At 36.3% G+C, this 24,364-nt stretch overlaps 1 protein-coding gene across 11 annotated transcripts in view; it reads left to right on the top strand.

Moving 5' to 3' along the window:
- Anks1b (ankyrin repeat and sterile alpha motif domain containing 1B) overlaps positions 1 to 24,364 on the top strand; it is a 972,026-nt gene that overhangs the window by 511,676 nt on the left and 435,986 nt on the right. For all 11 annotated transcript variants that reach the window (XM_069990836.1, XM_069990828.1, XM_069990821.1 and 8 more), the window contains exons 13-14: positions 7,402 to 7,991; positions 10,123 to 10,195. In XM_069990836.1, the coding sequence (XP_069846937.1) occupies positions 7,402 to 7,991; positions 10,123 to 10,195 (663 nt within the window). The remainder of the gene's footprint in view (positions 1 to 7,401; positions 7,992 to 10,122; positions 10,196 to 24,364) is intronic.

Below are 24,364 nucleotides of genomic sequence, written 5' to 3'. Positions count from 1 at the left end.
AGAAACAGTGAACAACTCACTTGTAAGCATGCCTTCCATATGTGATCCTCCAATCCAGAGCACAAACCCCTAACTACCTTCTTTAACAGGCTCCATATTCTAGGCTATGATTCATCTACCCTGACTACCAAGGGACAATCTTTATGCTCCAGAATCTGCTGAAATTATTCACACTAATCAATCTTAAATCTGCCTATCTCTGCTCTGTTTGGTTTTTTCCCCACAGAAACTACAATAAAGTCTCTTATCTAGTGGTCTCTCCTTACTCCCTCTGCCTCCTGTTTGCCCTAGCTTGTCACCTGGCTCCCTCCCACCATCCCCCACCATCTCCGACTGCACTACGTGGTGAGCCTCTCTTTTTGGATTTTTGAGTAAAGCAGTCCATATTTTTCTTCAGTGACAGTTGCCTCCTGATCTAGAGCTTCATCATACCTGAGAAATAATAAAACCTACATTTAAAACAACTGAATATGCCAATCCAGCCTGGTTTGCTCACATATGGCAAGGTTCCAAGAACAAGGGATCAAATGCACAAGTGCCTTTCAAATATGATTTCTGCTGCCCCACTGAGAATTCTAGGCGCATGGCCATAGTGGGAGTTAGCAGGGAAAAGTAGATGCAGGGAAGAGTGTGGTACCATGGAGCCCCAAGCTATAATCTGCCTTCACACAAGCTTTTTAGGTTTATAACTTGTTTTCTTTGATTAAGCTTTACAATTTGGCCATTGAGAGAGGCAGGTCATAATTCACTGTCCTGGGGTTATTCAAAACCCTAATAGGCTGACAATTAAATTCGCTTTTGCATAGGTGAGTAACAACTTGTGACTACAGGACTTGGACAATATGAAGCATTTTCAGTTTGTAATTATGGTCATTTTTGTCAAAACATAGAGGAGGTCAGAACCTAATGATATTATTCACAGAAAATTTAAATAACATAAAATCCCTAAAATTCTCATTATTCTAGATAATGAATATGGTCAGAAACCCTCTTTTACATAGTTATATTATCTTTAAGTACAGAAACCCTTTTTGATGGCTTTTTATTTCATCTTTTTTCATGATACTGAGATGACCCCTCAATTTTCCTCTCAAACTCAAACTCAATCCCTTTACCCTTCAGCAATTTTCAAAGTGAAATTTTAAACTACCTTATTTCAGAATTCCTCCTTCCTGTTGTTACTTGCCATGTCTGCCATCCGTCCCCACCTGTTCATGTTGTAAAGCACTATGGGTTATCCAGTCAACTAGGAAGAAGAAAGAAAATGCCTGATCTTATTTCCTATTCTGTTAGTGTAACTTTAGGGAGAACTACATATGCCAAACAAACAAAGCTCTAATGCTGTTGGCACACTTTTCCAAAATTCTGAAAATAATCACAAATAGGAGCTTCCTTACTTGTCCTCTTGGTAAATCAGTCCTAAATTGTTATTTTGTTTTGTTTTAGTAGTAATATATATTCCAGGATAACAGATGTTACAATACGATGTCTAAAGGTGTTAAACATTTTTGTGTGTGGATTTAATGGCCAATTGTACTTCTTTTGAGATCTTTCCAATTCACTTAACCATTCACTGATTGGGCAATTTTTTTCTTTTGAGTTTATTTTTTGAATGCTATATATTCTGGATATTAATCCCTTGCATGATAAATAGCTGGCAAAAATTTCTCTCCCATCCTCTAGGTTCTGTCTTCACTCTGGTAATTTTACTAAGCAATCTCACACGACACTTCTTGCCATTATTTCCTGAGCTGTTGGAGTCATATTCAGAAAGCCATCTGTTTGAAACTTGTAGGTCCTATTTCATCCATTTTTGAATGGATTTTTATATAGGGTGAGAGATAAGAATCTAGTTTCAGTCTTCTACATATAATACCAGTTTTCCCAACATCATTTGTTGAAAAGGCTGTTTATTCTTCCAATGTATGTTTTGGGTACCTTTGCCAAAAATTAGCTGGTTTTACTTTCATGGGTTTTTTTCTGTATTCTCTATCATTAGTCAGCATACGCTGTTTTTGTGCCAGTACTACGCTATTTTTTGTTACTATGGATCTATAACAATAATTCAAAATCAGATATTGTGATACCTCCAGCTCTACTTTGTTTGCTCACAATTGCTTTGGTTACTCTTGTTTTTGTTTTTTTTTTTTCTCTTTTTCTCCTTACATATAAATTTTAGAGATTTTTTTCCTAGTTACGTGAAGAATAACATTGGAATCTGATGGAGATTACATTGAATCTGTACATCACTTTCAGTAATAGAGCCATTTTTCACAACTTCAGTTCTACTGATCTATTAACATATAAGTCTATGTCTTCTTCAATGTCTTTATTCAATATTTTATAGTTTTCATTGTAGAGGTCTTTCAACTCAGTTTGTTCCTAGTATTTTAGGCCATTTTAGATGGTACTGACTTCTAGATTTCTTTCTCAGCATGTGAATTGTCACTATACAGAAAAAGCTGCTGGTTAATATATTATTTTGTATACTTTGATGAAAATGTTTCTCAGCAGTAAGGGGATCTGGTAGAGACTTTAGAATCTTTTAAGTATAGGAACATATAATATGCAAATGGGCAATTTAACTTCTTTCTTTCCTATTTATATCTCTTTTTTTTCTTTCTCTTGTCTCATTGCTCTGGGTAGGAATTCAAGCACTATATTCAATAAAAGAAAAGATTGGACACTTTGTCCAATTTTAAAGGACATGTTTTTGCTTTCCTCCCTTTAGGATAATATTAACTATAGTTTTTTGTATATATCCTTCGTTATATTGAGATATAACCCTCTATTTCTAGGTTCTTTAGAGTTTTTCTTTATTATGAATGGATGTTGAATTTTGTCAGAGTTTTTTGTATATGTGGAGATGATGATGAGTTTTTCCCCTTGATTCTATTTATGTGTTTTATTTCTTAATTTGTACATGTTGAACCATTCATCCTCTTATTCCTAGAATGAAACCAACTTGATCATGATGTATCATCATCTTACTGTGTTGGTGAATTCAGTTTGTAATTCTTACATTGAGAATATTTTTATCTATGTTCATAAAGGAAAGTAGTCCATAATTTTCTATTCTTATTGTGAGGATGCTTATCTGGTTTTGGTATCAGGGTACTACTGGCCTCATAGAATGAGTATAGTAATATTCCTTCCTTTCTGTCTTACAGTAAAGTTTAAGGTGTTAATTATTCTTGAATGTATTCTGAAGTGAATCATCTAGTCCTGGGATTTTTCTCTTTTACTGTAATACTTCAAGGTCATTGCTCATTGTAGATCTGTTTAGATTGTTTATATTATTTTGCTTCAATGGAAGATCATGCAAATATAGAGGTTGATTCACTTTTTCAGGATTTTCCAACTTATATGAATATATTTTCAAAATATTCCCCAATGGCTGTCTAGATCATTGATATATGCTGCAATATCCCTTTTCATCTCTAATTTTATTAATTTGGGTTTTCTCCCTTTTTGGTTAGTTGGGCTAAAACTTTGTCAATCTTGTTTATCTTTCCTTTTTTTAACTAACCCCTCCTCATACTGCATTCTTTATATTCTTTCACTTTTTGCTTCGTTGATTTAGATAATTAAGATCTAACTTGATCTTTATTTTTTTTCTGTCTACTCATTAGGTTATTTATTTGAGATCTCTCTGGGTTTTTTTTTAATGCAAGCTCTCATAACCTGAAATTTCCTTCTTAGAACTGTCATTGCTGTGATCTGAAGTTCCTAGTAATTATGTTTTAATTTTACTTTCATTGTAAGGATTTTAAATTTTCTTTCCCAATTTCAACAACTCACTGATCATTGAGAACTGCAGTGTTCAATCTCCATACTTATATAGTTTCTCTTGCTATTGATTTCTAATTTTAGTCCATTGTGATTTGAGAAAAATAAAGTTATTTCACTTTTCTGTATGTTTTTAAGACATCCTTTATAGCCTAAAATGTGATCTATTTTGGAGAAAGTTCTATGGGTTTCTGAAAACTGTGTATTCCACAGTATAAAATATTAATAGACATCTATAAATTCTATGGACATCTAAATTCTATAGTTGCCTATTAATATTAATATTTGGTAAATGTCTATTAATTCCTTTGATCTGTGGTGAAGTTTAATCTGAAGTTTCTTTGTTAAATTTCCATCTGGATGATGTATCTTTCTAAGATAGAAGAGTATTATTATTATTGTATCTGACCCTATCTGTCCTTTTATTACCAATAGTTGCTTTAATGCAATTAGGTGTACCAGTGTTCAGTGCCTATGTTTACAGTCATTATAACTTCTTAATGGGTTGTTCCCTTGATTAATATGTAATGACTTAATCTTTTTCTAATTTTGGATCAAATTCTCTTCTTTCAGATATGCATACAGTGCTGGTTTATTGATCATGAATTACTTCAGTTTGTGCTTTATCATGGAAACTATTTATTCATAGATGTTAAAGGAAACTTTGCTGGGAATAGTAGTCTTGATTGGCAGTTATTTTTACTCAGGGCCTGCAATAGATACATTCCTTGTTTTCTGGCTTTTAAGGTTTCTATTGTAATTTGTATTATCAACATTTTAACTATAACATGATGTGGATAATGAAAATGCGTCATCACTAGGGTGAGAATGACAATTATTTTTACTGTGGCAAAAGTTTTTATTGAAGCATAATGGGCTTACTCTTCAAAGATATTGTTAAGTTCACTTACAGGAGAGTCAGCCTCAGATTGTGAGAAGTTTACTAAATTTCATTTGACCTCTAGTTCAAGATCTATTATTTCAGGAACTATTTGTTGATTCACCTCAGGCTGGGATGAATCCTTTCACCAATATTTAAGAGTACCCAAAAAAGAAAAGAACCCCCAAACCATCTTGTGACATTCTATGACCTTAGTAAGCTATATGTTTGGCTGGAAATTTCTCTCTCAGAGACCTAGTGAGCTCATGCTCCATTTTTCATTCCCATTACATTTCTCCATCACCTGTGGCTACCTGCTACCTCCCAACACCGCTTTGAGCTTTTTTATTTCTTGCTTTTCTAGATTATATTTTGTCCATTTTTTAGAATACATGTTTTAATAGGGTCTCTTCTTAGTTGGCAGCTTTCTGTTGGAGTTACAATTTCTACTTCCACCCAGAGGACAAAAAGTGGATGGCAATAAAAAATATTAAATATAAATCCAGTATTTCAAGCTAGTTTTAAAAAATGAAAGTATTAACTATATGCAATAAGATTATAAAAGGAAGGAAGTAGAATACTTGTGTGATGAACTAGGAATTTAAAAATTATTAGGCCAAAGGTATTAGTAAATAATAAGACGGGCAATGGGGAAAGGAAACATGAAGAAGAAAGACAGGAAAGAGCAACTTCTAAGAGATGAAACTATAAGCAATAATAGAACAAAATAAATTAAGTACTGAGAAAAACAAAATAATACAAAGGAAGGAGGGAGGAAGTGAAGACATGAGAGAGGGAAGGAAAAATTGCTTGGTGAAGGAATAGGATGGATTCCTTTCCCACCTCATCTCAGACTTTTTTTCACTTTATTTCCTACGAAGCCAGATGTTTTTCCTCTCTAAAATCCAAACAAGACTAGAAAGGACTATTTTTGAAGTGAGCTTAGCACTGTCTTTCCTTCTAGATGATAAATTCTTATTAGTTTTTTTTTCCATATTCAAACCTGATAGGGGGAGTTCAGAAGCTCCCCTCAAACTACTACCGCCAACTTAGCCAGGAGACCCAGGGGAGCCAGGGGACACTTTCTCTGGGTTTCTAAGGAAATCAGAAAATAACTAATACTATTTAAGAGAAGAAAGAAAAGAGGAGAGCTTTGTATAATTCCTAAGCAGCAGCTATTGTCCACCAACATTCTCAGGCCCTTTACAGAAGTACAAAGCAGTCAAACCAAGAAGTCAGGACAGGCTGAACTAGGCATGGGTTTCTGATTAACCCCACACACACCAGAGTTCAGGCTACAGCTTCCCCAGTGTGTTTGCTGGTGGTTTCCCTTTGCAATGCAGTTCATATCCAAATAGAATACGTATGCATAAATCTAAGTCACAACATGGCAACCAGTGTCCTGGGCCCACACTGATTCTCCAGTGGAGAGATCTTTGGGGTTGGAGATATAAGCTTCAGGGTTCTCTGCTCTCTCCAGCCAGAAGAGTTTTCTAAGATTTCCTTCCAATACACCAGTAATCAAGCTAGGAAGGGCAGGGGCTCCTTCTCTAGGATATGCTTTCTCTGCTCCCTTCACCTTTACTTTTGCAGAGTGCCTATCCAGCTCCCTGATGTTTTCCTTTCTTCTTTTGCTTGCAGCTATTGCTGAGAAATGAGGAATTTCCCCTTCCCGACCATTTTGCTTAGTGCTCTATGTTAGGCTCTATTGTTCCTTTTATAAATCCAAAATTCAGTTATTTCTGGATTTCATCTGGCATCTAACTGCCTTCTCTTTACTGTTTCCCTGTCTTGCCTTTCTGCTCCACCCACCACTCCCTGGTGTTCAGTGTTCTGTAGACACAGGAAAATGCTAGCTGTCTTTTATCTACCATCTTCCTGCCTTTTATAATTGACCATTTTTAAAGACCCTCTTCCTTTCCAATTTATAGGGATTTTGATTTGTCTAGTATAACGCATTTTAAATCTCAGAGGAAAATTTATGTTTTATCTCAGGAAAAAAAAAACCTAAAGCAATGAAAATGTTTTCTCTTCTTTGGGTTCTTTTCTACATTACAATTCCAAAGAGCTAAAGACATGAGAAAATAACTAATGCTATTTCAGAGAAGAAAGAAAATGATAGTTTTGTGTTAATAACTCAATATCAGTTTTACATAGCAGTCTTAATTTCTAATGATATTACAGATGCATTTTTCCTTGTTAAGTCTGAACGAACTCTTTTTGTTGAGATCGTAACATTGGCATAGAATTATTCTTAATTTTATGTTTAAAATAATACCATCAGGATTGCTAACAATAAATTACTTCTAATTGTACTTCTCTCAAGATTTGGGGGGCTGGGAATGGGGCAAAAGGGGTACCATCATGTGCAATTTTGACTCATCTGGCTGATGCCTTACTATTCTGTGACGATCATGTACTATGGAGGCTTTTAATGTGACTATCCTACTTCATGGAGCATTAAGAATTCATTGAATGAACAAATAGGCTTTGACAAGGTCACTTATTCAGGTCTTTTGTAACTCAGGAAGATTTAAGTCATACTCTATATACATTCATTTTGTATTCACAGCACTACAGAGTAAAGGCCATTCTCTAAAGTGAAAGTCTTGCAATGTAGCAATAAATCCAATGTCTGTATGTTGCTCACGTTCATACAGGTACTGTGTGTGTATGGTAGCTTTCGGAGTGCTATACAAACAAGTATCCTGACATCCTTTCTCCTTTTGCAGAGGACCCCTCTCAACAGGAAGCCAATGATCCCCCTAAAGAATATGATCCTGGGCAATTTGCAGGCCTTCTCCATGGATCCTCTCCAGCCTGTGAGTCCCCTGAAAATCCATTCCATCTGTATGGGAAAAGAGAGCAATGTGAAGAAGGACAAGATGAAAGCAGTTCGGCAAGCAGTCCTTTGCCTTTTAAGCACACTGCAATAGAAAAGAGCTCAGAACCTTTGGTAAAGAAAATTAAACCCAAAGTGGTCAGTAGAACAATTTTTCACAAAAGAAGCAATCCACTAGAGAACCACACCATCGTTGGTACAAGAACAACCAGGAGTGGATCCCGGAGTGGGGACCAGTGGATTGTGAACACAGGGGGATTTGTGGAGAGAGCTTGCACTCTGGGGAGAATAAGGTCATTGCCCAAAGCCCTGATCGACATGCATTTATCCAAAAATGTCTCTAAATCTGATTCTGATCTCATCGCCTACCCTTCAAAGGAGAAAGCATCAAGAGTTAACTGGAGTGAATCTTCAACTGCGGAACACAGTTCTAAAGAGACTTCAGAAAGAACACCATCTTTCACATCTGAGTGGGAAGAAGTAAGGCCAGATATTCTTGCTATTTTTTTTAAAGACGTTGGAGTTGAGGGAGGTATGAGGGAATGATTTTCAGCTGTTTAAGTCTTTTAGAAGCTAAAGAGGAAGAAATTAACAAATATGTATAACTGGAAGGGAAAAGGAAAAGGTTCTATGGGTAATAAATGGTTCTTCTATAGCAAGTATAAAAATAAACAGTTCCACACATGTGGAGAAATCTACTGTCTGCATAGAAACTTATGTCATGCAGAAGTAATAACTAGCTATGAGATATAAGATGTTCCCATCATGCCCTCCCAGGCATTGGAACTGAGAATTCTAGAGAAATCTTACATTTTACCCTGTGTCAATTTGATAATTGCTAAATACTACGTTAACTCATCTCCTTTCTTTATTTTTTTGGGGGGTCCAGTCGTGGGGCCTGAACTCGGCCTGGGTGCTGTCCCTCAGCTCTTCAGCCCAAGGCTAGCACTCTACCACTTGAGCCACAGCGCTACTTCCAGGATTTTTGCTTTTTGCTTATGTGGTGCTGAGGAATCGAACCCAGGGCCTCATACATGCAAGGCAAGCGCTGTACCACTGAGCCACCTTCCCAGCCCCTCATCTCCTTTCTTTAAGATATCATATTTTTCAGAACAGCTTCTTGTAGTCCTAATATGAATAGTAAAGCCAGTGGTCCTGACTTTTCTACAAGAATCATATCATATATCATAAATAAATAACACTTGGTATTTTCCTTTTATATATATGAGAAACAAAGAAAAAGTGTAGGGGCCAAGTAGCTCCAACTTAAAAACAATGTCTACTTAAAGATAATGTCTTTAATCAGAAAGAATTATTCTTAAAGCAAGTGCTTTTGTAAGATTATGAAATATCATCTTTTGCCCCTAGGGAGAATTACATCATGAAATAATAAAATTCATTGCTTCTTTTCTTGAATTTCTTTAAAGAATGGGCCACAGTCTTTATTGATATTTCATCCTACTTTGTCACATTTTGTCTTTCAAAAGGCTGTGCCAGTTGGATTTGGTTTAAAAGCACATTAGGTCACTATAGTATTCTGAGAACTAGAAATAGATATGGCTCTGATATTGACTGTCTGAATTGAGCTATTTGGGAAAATCACTTGGTATTTCTGGCTCTGTTTCAGGTTGAACAAAATGGGACATTTAAGTAATGCTCATTGTCCTTTCTGAAACCTGCTGTCTTACTCAGGTTGCTAATAAGAGGAATAAAGAGATTAAACTCTAGATGGCTATGAATTAGATAGACATTTAAATTCTAAGCTAATATGTGGATTTAAAAAGATGATCCATTTCTTGTATTTTTTAAGCTCTGTGAATACATTTGAAATCATTCTTAGAATCCTTTTTTGGAGACAAGACTAATACATTTATATTGCCTTTCAGAAGTTAGTTGTTTTCATGTACATATTCTTGTAATTGGATGCAACGAGCCAGCTTGTGTCTGGCCAAACAACTTAGTTAAAACTGGATTCTGATCGTCATGCCTGCAAATTGAAATCTGCCACTTTAACTGGGCACATGAGATTCATGCACTCAGATAGAAGAAGCAGGATTCCAGAGAGCTTCCTGGGTACACCAATAGCCCAGTCCCTTTCTGAGTTTAAAAACTTCTAGTTCTTAATTTACTTATTTATCTGAGCACAAACTTCATTCCAAGAAATGTGGAGAACATGCAAACCCATTTCTAAAGCTTGAGTTTTATTTTTATTTAATTTTTACTGGGAATTGAACCCAGAGCTTTATACATACTAGATAAGTACTCTGCTACTTGAGCTAGACTTCTAGACCTTTTGTTTTATTTTGTTTTTGAAATAGAGTCTTTTTACCTTTGCCCAGGCTGGCTTCAGATTCAGGTAGGATATCTCTGCCTCCTAGGTTTCTGAGATTACAGATATGTACCACCATGCCTAGTTTAAAGAAGCATAATTTATATTTTAAATACAAACCCAAAAGATACTCATTTCCTTTTTATTCTTTTCCTATTGGTCTATATCTTGTAGTAATGCAATGACCCAAGAACATATGATCCTGAAACATAAAAGTTATTTTTAAATGTGATACTCAAAGTGAGTTTAATAATTCACTTACATGGCTTTTATTTCTCACAGATTGACAAAATAATGAATTCCATAGATGTTGGCATCAATACTGAACTTGAAGAAATGAATGGAGAGGCCACAAGTAAGGGAACTTTTTTCTATATTATAATGAATGTGCTTCAGAAACAGCCAGAAAAATGATCAAGTTCTTTAATTTGTTTAATCTTAATAATTGTAACTATAAATTATTTCCTTTTACTCTCACATTCAACAACCCTGACCTGAAAATAGTATCAATTAAGTATGCTGATTTAGCAAATAGTGAATTTTCTCCATGTACTATTTTATGATGTCAGTTAACACTAAATGAAGTTTCAAGTTAACGTTGAGTTCACTATGAAGCACTGCAAACTTGTGTTGAATTCGACAACTTACTACACTATGGTGTCTCATTTGGTATAATGTCCCATTTATCCTGCCCGAAGTAATTAACAACTTTTAAGTTGTAAGTAGCATCTGCCCGAAGTAATTAACAACTTTTAAGTTGTAAGTAGCATTTGACAAGAACTGTGTGTCACTTGCCTTCTGATATTCCATACTACCTAGCAGAGTAGCTCTCAGAGTTGGTTTTGCTGTCACTAGTTAATATATTGCCGTATACATATATTTTTTTCCTACCATGCCATTGAATAATAGAAGAAGGTAATTTCAAACCTTCTTTACAAAGTTTTTACTTAATACTGGTAGTTTATGTCAGATCAGATAGACAAATCTAAAAATAACAGTAATACTCATACCAAAAAAATTAAGACTTGAACTGTATTTCTACGGATAATTTATAAGTTCTCAAGAATCCATGTTGTTTTGTTTTCTTTTGTTTTGTGGTTTTGTGCTAGGCCTTGAGTTTGAACTGAGGGCATAAGCACTGTTCCTGCGTTGTTTTTATTTTTTGTTTCGCTCAAGGCTAGCTCTATACCACTTGAGCCACAGTTCTGCTCTGGCTTTTTTGGTTTAATTGGAGATGAAAGCCTCACAGACTTTCCTGCCTAGGCTGGCTTCAAACCACGATTCTCAGATCTCAGCCTCCTGAGTAGCTAGTGAGCCACCAGCCAGTCCTTGGCTAAGAGTTCATGTTTAAATAAGTAGAGACAATTGACATAATAATTGAAAATGTTTTTAAGATAAGATTAAGCTTAGACTTCTTTAGCAAGAAGTCTAAATATATCACAGGATAAATACCTATAGAGCCTGGACTATGATGAGGTGGTTGAGAAACTTACCTAAGAAGCAGAATCTAAGGAGGTACAGAATAGCTGTCATCGAAATACAGAGTATTTTGATGCAATACTTTTAAAAGTCACAATTAATGCCAAAAACCCATGATGTTAAAGAAACCTCAAAATTGTAATAAAAGTAAGTTACATCTTCAGTGGCATGACCTTTGTCACTTTGCCTGATTCTCAGATGTGGGTCAAAAAGCACATACTTTGTCAGGGAACCAGCTGAGTCTTTGCAGAGATAGAGCTGGGTAAATGAGATGCACTTACAGGATGTTGCCAACAATGCTAGAGCTCTATAGGCAAGCTGTGCTGTCTCTCAGCAGCGATGAAACTTGAATGTGACTTGGAAATCCTAGGCATAGGTCTGGGAAGAACATGATGGTCAGCTGAGATGGGAGGATGGGGACACTCTCACTTCCCAACCACAAACGCCCATTCTCCTCTTCCTCTCAACCATCCCCCCCCCAATATGTTTTCCTATCAAATCCTTACCTGAAGAGGGACTTCCCAAATAAGATCCAAGCATACTGATTTCTTCCTGAGGGACATGAGTAGTGCTTACAGAGATGGGTGTATTACTTTGGAGTTGACATTAGATGTATCCTGATCTCCCATAGCAAGATCTACAACATAATAAGCATTCTATAGAGCACAAGAGAAACTGGAAAGGTTGGGAGTTTCTAAAAAGTGAACACACCCACATATACACATGCCTGGTAAATTTTTTTTGACATTTTCAATCAGCACATTTGAGAAGTTTTATCAAGTCTTACCATCCTTGTAATTTTTGAATGAGGCAAAAACCAAATGAATTACCTTCCCTGTCACTACTGCAAACATTATGGAGGGTTTCTCAGGGTATGGTTTGCAGATCACCCACACCAGTGTAACTTCTAACACTGGTGGCAAAGGAAGACTCCTTCCTGCCCCTGTTCTACTGAATCAGCATTCTTGATAGAACCTGAAAATTTGCCTTTTAAACAAACATGCCATGCTATTAGTATGCAGGAAACTTGGAGGATGATCTTATGGGAGCCAGCATCTAGGTGGCTAAGAGGCATTATTGCAAACCATGTTTGCAATCAAATAAGAATATATGAGTCTAAATGAGACCCTTGTCAAAGTACTTTGGTTATTGCTCTTATCCTAGAAGAATGAAAAATTTGTCTGGGTCCCATGTTTGTTAAATGATAACTTTTTAAAAGGCCAGATAATATTTTTTGAAATTTAGAAGTTTTTTTTATTTTATCTTAAGAAAAATATTAACGAAGATTTGAACATAATCCACAGGCTTAATGATACAATATGATATTAGCTCTATGACTGCACATGTACTCCATTCTCCCATGCAGAAATGCTAATCAACACTGAGGACTTTTCCAAGAACCAAAGAACCATCCTAGTAAAATATATTGCCACATAGTTTTTTTCAGATATGTTAATAAATAATTTCAGGAAGGTGGTAGGATCTGCAAATTTTTTTGTTAATATGAAGGTGAAAATTTATTTCCTTAATAAACGATATGATTCAAAGATAGGATAGTTGTTCAGTGATATAATAAGTGCCTCCAATGTTCAAGCTGAGACCTAGCATTGCTCCTCTTTCAGAATGGTGACCTAGGCACTGAAAACACAGTTAGACTCAAGTAACATTGTACATTATTCTAATGTTCTAAAATTCCTCAAGCACGGTACCACAGAACCATAAAAATGTCATAAACATTATGAAAAAGAAAGAGCAAATGTCAATAATGCTACACAGGCAAAGCTGCTCTTGAAGAGCATTATCCTGATTAACAAATCTTTAGTTGTGTCTTTCTGCCTTTCCTATTGCCATTCATCCCTTTCTTTATTTACCAGTTTTCTACAATGGAAAAGAAAATGAAATCAGAGATTCAGGCCACAAAGAATCATTACTATTGACAAAGGCTGGCTCTGTCTGTGACTTAGCTTTTAGCTCTCAATTACAGACTAATTATATACTATATAATAACATGTAACATTCCAATTGGTCTTTAGGCCAATTGTGAATCACATCTTTACTGGTCTTCAGACTTTTCCATTCAAGGCTAGGTTTAACTAGAGGGATGATGAACATGAATGAAGATGTCACCACTGTACAAATAACATTGTGGTACTGGATGGGAAATCACATGGTGAAATCAAGAGACAGACATGAATTCAAACTACAAATCTATTTGCTAACTGTTTGATCTTAGCTAACTTAATTTTCCTCACAACAGAAATGGAGATAGTAAGAGACATGCACAACAGAATGCAGAGTTTCACCCATGTATTTATACACTAAATTTTAGCCCTCACTTTGTCCTACCATGAGGAAGACTGTGTTTAATACTGTACGCATACAAAGACAAATGCCCTTTAAGAAGGTTATGATGCGAAGGTATTGTGACATGCTATAATCTCAGCCCTTAGGAGGCTGAGGCAGGAAGATTCCAAGTTTGAGCCCAGTTTGAGCTACATCACAAATTCCAGGCCAGCCAGAAGTACATAGTAAGACCCTATCTCAAAAGGGAGTGAGGGGCCTGGCTCAAGTGGTAGAGTGTGTGCCTAGCAAGCATGAGGCCCTGAGTTCAAACCCCCGTACCATGGACAAGGAAGGGAACAGAAGGGAAGGAGGAGCTTCTATTTATTCTCACAGGCTTAATATTAAATCTGGTATATTTCCTAAAATTGTCATAGTATATCAACTGGCATATGCTTGTTACCAAACCACCAGGTAGTTGATACTAGAGAAAGTATTACTGTAAGAACTACAAGTGGAGTATGCCCTGAAAAGATTTGATATGATTCAAGTGGCCTAAATTATGTTTTAAGAAGTCTGAGTAAATCTTTTTTGCTTGAAATGGGGAAGAAATGTTTAATGAAATTAATAGGTGGTAAATTTATAATGAGGGAGGGGAAATAATATATCATTTAGTATGTGTTTTCAGTCTCTAAAGTCTTAACTTTGGATGCTCACCAAGTTCAGTGCTATACATGGGTTTAATAATAATCTGACATTATGAGCATTTATAATATTTATTCCTTAAAATCTCAGAGGATGATAGAATAAAATGATGAACAATGGAGATGCATGAGGAATTAGCATTAAATTTTCCATGTTCTCATCCATTTTATTTCAGCATTTTTATTTGCCCTTCCCCAACCTATACATTTCCAATGCCAGGTATTTATTTAGTAAACAATATTTATTGGACTAGAAGGAGATTTGGAGCTTTTATCTTCTCTCCTATAAATATGATTCAGCTCAGGGTCTGAGCAATCTCAGATAACTAGTTACATTTATTGAAACCAGTTTCCAATTTAAAAAAAAATCCCCAGCAGTTATATAGTTTGAAACCTATCCAGTAATCTTAACTAAGATATAAATACAAGTAAATGAAATTTTCTAACTTTATCCCAGGTCAGCCTTTTCAGTTCTTGGAACATATTAACACATGATTTTTCACAAACAACATTTCTGGTTTCCAACTTGAAGTCATATTCAAATGCCAAAGAAATGAACATTAGCACTAGGATGTTATGATATTGACTTCTTCATGTTAGGCAGAATACCACATTCTCTGGTGATGCTGGATATGTGATGTGATACTATGTAGGGAATCATGGTGCACGCCACAGTTTGTATTTACAGAATTCTAGCAGGGATCAGGTTTTGAAATTAAATTTAGCTGGCTTCAAATCCGAGGGTTGCAATTCCCTGGCTTTGTCACCTCTTTGATGTCAACTTCATCATCTGTAAATTCAGATTTTCAATAACCACCTCCTAAGGCTACTGCAAGATTAAATTATATTGTACTACTATAGTGTCTAGAACATGACAGGTGATCAATAAGTATAAATTCTGTTTATTTCTTATCCAACACACGCATGACTTATTTTTCTCATTAGAGTGTATGCCACACAGGAAGACACTTGGAAAATATTGCTTATCTTCTGATCAATGGTGATTGTAGTTTTGATATAGAACATTCTAATTTGCTTTCTGTGAAATCTTTTCTGAAGTTTTATTTCTTAGTCATTGTTATTGTGTCATAAGGAAGTTAGTTTCAAGTTTGAAAATGTGTTTGTTCAGTAGAGCTACTTCAAATTCTCACACTTTCTACAAATCAGGTTGATGATCTTGATTATACTGTGGATCCACTTAATTAAGTGGACACTCCACTGGATATTTTTGACATTACACAACAGCAAATATCTGGAATAATCAAGTGCCTAGGCTTTATAATACTAGGGTGGCAGTCAATCTTGCAAATACCCTCTGTATCTAAACTAGCTAGAATTATCTCCTGTTAAATTAAACAGACTACAGATACATGGACTGATTTAATTCAGCCAAATACATGAATAAAAGTATCTAGTTAGAATGCATTTTTTTGGTCGGTTGTGGGGCTTGAACTCTGGGCCTGGGCACTGCCCTCAGAATTCAAGAGAATGTCCTAGCATTTTTATTTTTATTTTATTTTTTATTTTTGGGTCCAGTTGTGGGGCCTGAACTCTGGGCCTGGGCACTGTCCCTCAGCTCTTCAGCTCAAGGCTAGCGCTCTACCACTTGAGGCACAGTGCCACTTCCGGCTTTTTTCTTTTTGCTTATGTGGTGCTGAGGAATCGAACCCAGGGCCTCATGCATACAAGGCAAGCTCTCTACCACTGAGCCACCTTCCCAGCCCCGCATTTTTATTTTTTAAATGACTATTTTTGTTAATACATGAGTTTCATCTAAATTTTAATTATAAATGAAAGCTTTTCAAATGAGTGAATATTTTATCATATAGTACATGTATATATTGGGTCAATTTTTAAAAAGCCTTGTTGAAAAATACATATTTCTGAATGCAGAAGGTAACATTCAGTCCACAATCCCTCTTTCCATTTTGCTTTGTTTTACTTTTGAGAAAGTGTCTCAATGGTAGAGTGCTAGCCTTGAGCTGAAGAGCTGAGGGACAGCACTCAGGCCCAGAGTTCTGGCCCCATGACCGGACCCCCCCCCCAAAAAAAAAGGGATACTCAATCATTAATCCCATGATGACCAGAATGAATGGGTCAACCTTATAGTCTGTGGACCTAATTGATAAAACACAGCAAAACAAGAATGACAAAATATATCAAAAAAGTCACATCAAAGAGAAGAATTTACCTTAAGGTGAATTTGAGAGAAAGTGTCTCAATCAATGTAGCTCAGACTGACCCCAGATTCATATTTCTCCTGTGTCAACTTCCTGGGTGTTAGGGTTACAACCCATTTTCAAAGTTTTGCTCTCCTTTCTTCAAGTATGAGAGCAGAAGTGACTGAAGCAGTCTTCTCCTAGTGAAGTATCACCTTCCAAATGGGTCTGTGGAAGTAAGGAGAGCTGACAGGCCTTTCCCCTGCATGGGTCTTAATTTGCATGAAGCGCAAATATCTCTACAGCCCCAGACAGTACTCTTTCCTAATGTCCTGGTTGCTTCCAGACTCTTTCAATGTTTGTTCTCATAGCTCTGTGTCTGTGCCAGAAGGTTCTTTATCAAAGATGCAGCAGATAGTTGTCCTGCTAAAGCCACTTGTGGAGATACCACCATCAAAATCCAGAACACTTTTAAGGTGTTTTGTAATTGCCCTTTTAGTGAAGTAAAATAGAGGGAGAAAGCTGAATTCCTTCCCACTATGCCTCACATGTTGGGCAATTTACTGCAGTTAAGATTTTCAGTTCAATTTGTAAAACAGGTCAGTAGTGAAGAATTACCATACCTATTTTATAGATGAAGAAAACTTATAAAAATTAAAGGATTTGTCAGACTCACAGCTTCAATGCCAGTTGTTTGTCTTCTCAAAATCCATACTGTTTTCAATAAAATATGCTTCTGGCACAGGACAAGAGAGCTAGTCCATTGCTTCTTTTTCTTAGATCAGGCATAGTGATATATGCATAAAGGGGATCCAGCTGACAGCATTTAAGTGTAGAACCAGCCACTTTCCCTTGGCCAGGTCTAATTGTCAATATTGAAGGTTTTAGCTAAAACCCCAGAGCACTCCTAAAGCAAAGGCCACACAGTCATCTATGCAAATGAGTCAGAGCCCTGAAGAGACTCTGTCTTCCTGAAAGTGAATGTGAGCATGTTAATAATGATCTGTGTTTCACTTCTTTTCCTCATCTTCAGTAATATTCTTTTTCCATGAACCATTAAATTGCACATAAATGCCTCTCTATGAAATGCTTTATAGTAGGCATATTTTACTTTTGATTTTTATTTCTTTTTACTATACTGTTCTTAATAGAACCAACTGGGAAAGTAGACAGTGGGTAGTAGAATAGATTAGCATACAATCACACTATTTAATGTAAATCAAGAAAAGATTTATTTTATTATTATTTTATGTGCCACTTTGCAATCTTATTTATTTTAGATTAAACCTAAGGAATCAATTAATAATAGGATATTTATGTAAAAAATGTGAATTACAGTAGTTATAGGCTATCATACTGATCTTTATCAATAGATTTTTTTGATCAGCCAAACAATTATGTTCTAGGCACAATCAACACTAAAATTTATCACCATTCATTGAAAAGTCTTTAAAAACTAAAATAACTTATAACACAATATGATTTTTGGTCATTAGAATATGACTGAGATTCTCAAGTTTTTCAACTAGAGGTAATGTTCATATGTGGAATTAGACCTTCCTTAAGTATGTAATAGAGTACTGTTCTGTGGCCTAATATTTGTTGATGATGTATCAGTAGTTAATCATTGTTTTAGTCCATATCAATTCAACAAAATATCTAGCTCTAGAAGAGGCCTGGAGAACTAAACATAGGCCATGGATCCACTAACACTGGGATACTTTCTATTAGATTTCTAGTATATGGTCAACCAACATCAGCCAAAAATACTTCCTATGATGATGGGCTCACTTCTATAAGAGATAATACATTCTATCACTGGGAAGCTCAAATGGGTAAAAATTATTTTGTGGAGACAAAAATATATCACCTACACTTCAATACCTACTCCAACAATTACTATCATTATCACCGTGGGCCTTATTTTCTTAGTCTGAACCTTAGTTCTTCATGTGAACAATGACTATAATAAGTAATGTATACTTGCTCTAATATTTTGGGAAGCTCTTAGAAGAAAATAGCAGCATTTTTGATATACAGATCTTAATAGATAATCTCCTCCTTCTTCGAATTCTTTTTCCCCTTCATCCATTATTTTATTAAAAGAAAGAATTTTAAAGAATGTTGCTCCATTATTTCTAATAATATCAAATATACACACCACACACATATGTCTTACAAAGGTATAAGAGGCTGAGGATAAATGTATATGGCATGAATTCATATTTTAAAATAGTTCAAGGGCCTCAGCCGTGACTCAACAGTAGAGTGCCTGCCTAAAACACAGATCTCTAGCTAGCTAGCTAGCTAGTTATCATTCTATATGTTGTTATTGCATAAGATTGAAGAAGAGTGGATGCACATACACCAGACTAACACTGGATAATCACTGGAAGGGCAAAGGAAGGAGGTAAGAAAAAAATGTAGCCAGATACAATTTAACAAAATTGTTTGTGAAAATTACAACTACAAACTTATTTTTTACATTATTTTTTATTGTGAAAATGCTGTACAGAGGAGTTACCATTACATGGGCAAGATAATGAGTACATTTCTTACCAAGCTTTGTTGCCTCCTCCTTTGTTTCCCCTTAGCATCTCCTCCCCACCTCCCCTCCGCCAAAGTTGTAAAGTTCATTTTTCAACATAACATCTTGTACACCTCATTGTTGCAAATGGGTGCACCTGTATCCCTATTTAAACAATTTGTTTTTTCCCTTCCCCTCCACAAAGTATACCAAGTAAGTCAGGCCCAAAGAAACATAGGTCCCATGCTTTCCCTCATTTGCAATAACTAGTATATGTCTGAGCCCAGCAGAAACGGTCAGATAAGTTGATGTTAGGCGAAATGAACCCCAAGATAAGAATTCAAATGTTTTTTCTTTCTTGCAATTGTTTCTAACATATTTATAAGATGATTTCTTTATTGCTTTGTATGTCCCTCCTCCACGGTATAACCCCTGTTTTCACTGTATTTAATGATTGCAAACTTATATAAACATATGCATATGGATAAATACCTTGCCTGTAGTTACGATGCTTGTTTGATTCAAATTTCCCTTGCACATTTGCAATAAACAGTTGCTTAAAAATGTCCTTATAAATATTTTTAAAATACTACCGAGGTATGGTACACACCTGTAATCCTAACTCTCAAGAAGAGTAGGTATGGGAGATGAGAAGGGATGGTAAGAGGAAACAAAGGAGGAGGCAACAATGCTTGATAAGAAATGCACTCATTACCTTGCCCATGTAATTGTAATCCCTCTGTATGGTATTTTCACACACACACACACACACACACACACACACACACACACACACACACACACACACACACACACACATACACACACACACACACACACACAGCATAGGTAGGAGGATAAAGCCAGCCTACGAATCATAGTGAGACTCTGTCTCAAATAAAACAACAAGGAAGAAAGAAAACCCTATTGAATAACTTTTATATAAATATTGATACATTTTTGTAGGATTCATCTTTAATGACTTCATGCTGGCAAGAGAAGAGGCAAAAATAATTAGTAATTTTAAGGATAGATATTAGACTTTCATACTGATTATGTTTTGATATAAATCTGTCTTCCAAAAAATATCATGAAAAATGAAGTAATAAATGTAAGTCAGATACCTAGGGAGAAAAAAATATCGTATTCTGGCTATATCTGTGGTACATTATCTTTATAAGAAAAGGTTTGCTACCTACTACTGGTTCTTTTTTTACAAACCATGATCAGATATTAAATTTATTCATGTAGATAATATAAGAATTTAGTATTGTTGGGGTTTTTTGTTGTTCTTGGTGGTGGTGGTGGTGGTTGTTGTGAGGCTTGAACTCTGGGCCTGAGTGTTGTCCCTCAGCTCTTCAGCTCAAGGGGAGCACTCTACCACTTGAGCTACAGCGCCACTTCCGGTTTCCTGGTGGTTTATTGGAGATAAGAGTCTCACGGACTTTCCTGCCCGGGCTGGCTTTGAACCACGATCCTCAGATCTCAGCCTCCTGAGTAGCTAGGATTACAGGTGTGAGCCACCGGTGCCCGGCAGGGTTATTTTTTTTTTTTTTTTTTTTTAAATTGTATTTTATTTTATTTGAGAACATACTGTACAAAGGGGCTACAATTACATGGGCAGGATAATGGATACATTTCTTACCAAGCATTGCAGCCTCCTCCTTTGTTTACCCTTCACTTCCCTTCCCCGCCTCCCCCCTCCCCCCACCCAATTTTACCCCCCTCCCCCCACCCAATTATACCCCCCTCCCCCCCCCACACCGGCATTGTAAAGCTGGTTTTGACATGACATTTTGTACTTCTCATTGTTGCAACAGGTCCACCTGAATCCTTAAACGACTTGTTTGTCCCCATCTACTCCACATGTTATACTGACATCAAATATAGGGAAAACGGGGGTTACACTGTGGGGGAGGGACATACAAAGCAACAAAGAAATAATCTTATAAATGCATTAGAAATACATGCATGAAAGAAACGAAAACATTAAAATACATATTTAAGGGTTCATTTTCCTAGCATCACATTATCTGACCTTTTCGGCTTGACTCATACCTATACTAGATATTGCAAATAAGGGAAACCATGGGACCTATGCTTCTTTGGGCCTGGCTTACTTCACTTAATATAATTTTTTCCAAACCTTTCCATTTCCTAACAAATGGGGAAATGTCATTCTTTCTGATGGAGGCATAGAATTCCATTGTGTATATATACCACATTTTCTTGATCCATTCATCTACTGAGGGGCATCTGGGTTGGTTCCATATCTTAGCTATGGTAAATAATGCTGCAATAAACATAGTTGTGCTGGTAGCTTTAGTGTGGTCTTGTTTGTAAACATTTGGGTAAATGCCCAAAAGTGGGATTGCTGGATCATAGGGGAGATCTATGTGAAGTCTTTTGAGGAACCTCCATACTGCTTTCCAAAGTGGTTGAACAAGTTTACATTCCCACCAACAATGAAGTAGGGTTCCTTTCTGTCCACATCCCCTCCAGCATCTGTTGTTATTGGAGTTCTTGATTTTTGCTGTTCTAACTGGAGTGAGGTGATATCTCAATGTTGTTTTGATTTGCATTTCTTTTATGGCTAGGGATGTTGAACATTTCTTCATGTGTCTATTGGCCATCCTTCTTTCTTCTTCAGAGAAGCTTCTCTTTAAGTCTTTCGCCCACTTATTTATTGGGCAGTTGTTTCTTTGAGGATTTGTTGTTGGGGGGTTTAATTTTTTGAGTTCCAAGTATATTTTAGATATGAGACCCTTGTCCGTTGTATGGCTAGTAAAGATCTTCTCCCAATCGGTGGGTTTTCTATTGATCTTGCCAGCTATGTCATTTGCCCTGCAGAAGCTCTGCAATCTTATGCAATCCCATTTGTCCAACCTTTCTTTGATTTGTTGTGCTTCCGGGTCTCTATTCAGAAAATTTCGACCTGAGCCAAGGAGACCTAGGGTTTCTCCTATTCCATCCTGTAATGTTTTCAGAGTGTCTGCTTTGAGTTCAAGGTCTTTGATCCATTTGGAGTTGATTCTGGTGCAGGGTGATATATAAGGATCTAGCTTTAGTTTTCTACATGTAGTTAACCAATTTTGCCAGCACCATTTACTGAAGAGGCTGTCTTTCTTCCATTCTATTGTTTTAGCTTCCTTATCGAAGATTAGGTGGCTATAGGTCTGTAGGTTCATTTCTGGGTTTTCAATTCTATTCCATTGGTCCTGAGGTCTGTTCTTATGCCAATACCAAGCTGTTTTGATTACTATGGCTTTATAGTAGAGTTTGAAATTTGGTATTGATATTCCTCCAGCAGTGTTCTTTCCGTTGAGGAGCGTTTTTGCTATTCGGGGTCTTTTATTGTTCCATATGAATTTTTGGATTGCCTCCTCTATTTCCTTGAAGAATGAGGGTGGAATTTTGATAGGTATCGCGTTGAATTTGTAGATAGCCTTGGGAAGTATTGCCATTTTCACGATGTTAATCTTGCCAATCCAGGAGCATGGGAGGTTTTGCCATTTTTTAAGTTCTGTGTTGATTTCCTTTTTCAAGATTTTAAAGTTTTCATCATAGAGGTCCTTCACTTCTTTGGTTAAGTTAATTCCTAAGTATTTTATTTTTTGTGGGGCTATTACAAATGGAGTTGCTTTCCTAATTTCAGCCACACTTTTCTCATTGTTGGCATATAGAAAAGCCATTGATTTTTGGGGGTTAATTTTATAACCTGCTACTTTGCCAAAGTTTTGAATCAGCTTGAGTAATTTGGGAGTGGAGTCTATGGGATTCTTTAAATACAAGATCATGTCATCTGCAAAGAGGGAGAGTTTTATTTCTTCTTTCCCTATTTGGATCCCCTTTATGTCTGCATCTTGTCTTATTGCTGTAGCTAGGCATTCTAATACTAGATTGAAGAGAAGTGGAGAGAGTGGGCATCCTTGTCTTGTTCCTGAGTTAAGAGGAAATGGCTTTAGTTTTTCACCATTGAGTATAATGCTGGCTGTAGGTTTGTCATATACAGCCTTTATTATATTGAGGAATGTTCCATGGATTCCTAATTTTTCCAGAACCTTCATCATAAAGGGGTGTTGGATCTTGTCAAATGCTTTTTCTGCATCTATTGAGATAACCATGTGGTTCTTATTCTTGCTCCTGTTGATGTGGTGAATAATATTAATTGATTTGCGTATATTGAACCAGCTTTGCATCCCTGAAATGAATCCTGTTTGATCATGGTGTATGATTTTTTGGATGAATTGTTGAAGTCGATTGGCCAAAATTTTGTTGAGAAGTTTTGCATCAATGTTCATCAAAGAAATGGGTCTATAGTTCTCTTTCTTTGATGAGTCCCTGCCTGGTTTTGGGATGAGGGTTATGATGGCTTCATAGAATGTGTTCGGTAGTGAGCTTTCTCTTTCAATTTCATTGAAGAGTTGGAGGAGTATTGGTGTGAGCTCTGCTTTGAAGGCCTTGTAAAATTCCGCTGTAAAACCATCTGGTCCTGGACTTTTCTTAGCTGGGAGGTCTCTTATTGCTGTTTCTATTTCGATGCTTGATATGGGCCTGTTAAGCTGGTTTAACTCATCTTGGTTTAGTTTTGGCATGTCAATATTTGCTAGGAAAAGGTCCATTTCTGTCAAGTTCTCAAACTTATTAGCATAAAGTTTTGAGAAGTATTCCCTTATAATGTTCTGAATCTTGGTTGTTTCCGTGGTGATGTTTCCATTCTCATCTCTGAGTTTATTAATTTGGGTGTGTTCTCTCCTTTTTCTGATTACATTTGCTAAGGGTCTGTCAATTTTGTTAAGTTTTTCGAAGAACCAACTCTTTGTTTTGTTGATTCTTTCTATAGTTTTTTTGGATTCTAATTCATTTAATTCTGATTTAATTTTGATTATTTCTTTCCGTCTACTGGATTGGGGTTTATCTTGCTGCTCTTTTTCAAGGAGGTTTAGATGTGTCATTAAATTATTAGTTTCCGATCTCTCCAATTTGTTGATGTAGGAGCTCAGAGCTATAAACTTGCCTCTGAGTACTGCCTTTGCTGTGTCCCAGAGGAGCTGGTAATTTGTGTGTTCATTTTTGTTGAATAGCATGAACATTTGAATTTCCTTTCTAATCTCTTCCATGACCCACTCATGATTCAGCAGTGTGTTGTTCAGCCTCCATGTGATACCGGACTTTCTTTGGTGGCTTTTGGTGTTGAGTTCTAATTTTATTCCCTTGTGGTCAGAGAGAATGCAAGGTATAACTTCAATGTTTCTGAATTTAGACAAGTTTGCTTTGTGGCCTAAAATGTGGTCTATTTTAGAAAACGTCCCATGTGCTGCTGAGAAGAACGTGTATTCTGATGCTGCTGGGTGAAATGTTCGGTAAATGTCTGT

Source organism: Dipodomys merriami, unplaced genomic scaffold, assembly GCF_024711535.1.
Source record: "Dipodomys merriami isolate MVZ:Mamm:240054 unplaced genomic scaffold, mDipMer1.0.p SCAF_10, whole genome shotgun sequence".
Lineage (NCBI taxonomy): Eukaryota > Metazoa > Chordata > Mammalia > Rodentia > Heteromyidae > Dipodomys > Dipodomys merriami.
Note: the sequence above shows the minus strand (reverse complement) of the source record. Positions and strands in the feature narration are given on the sequence as shown.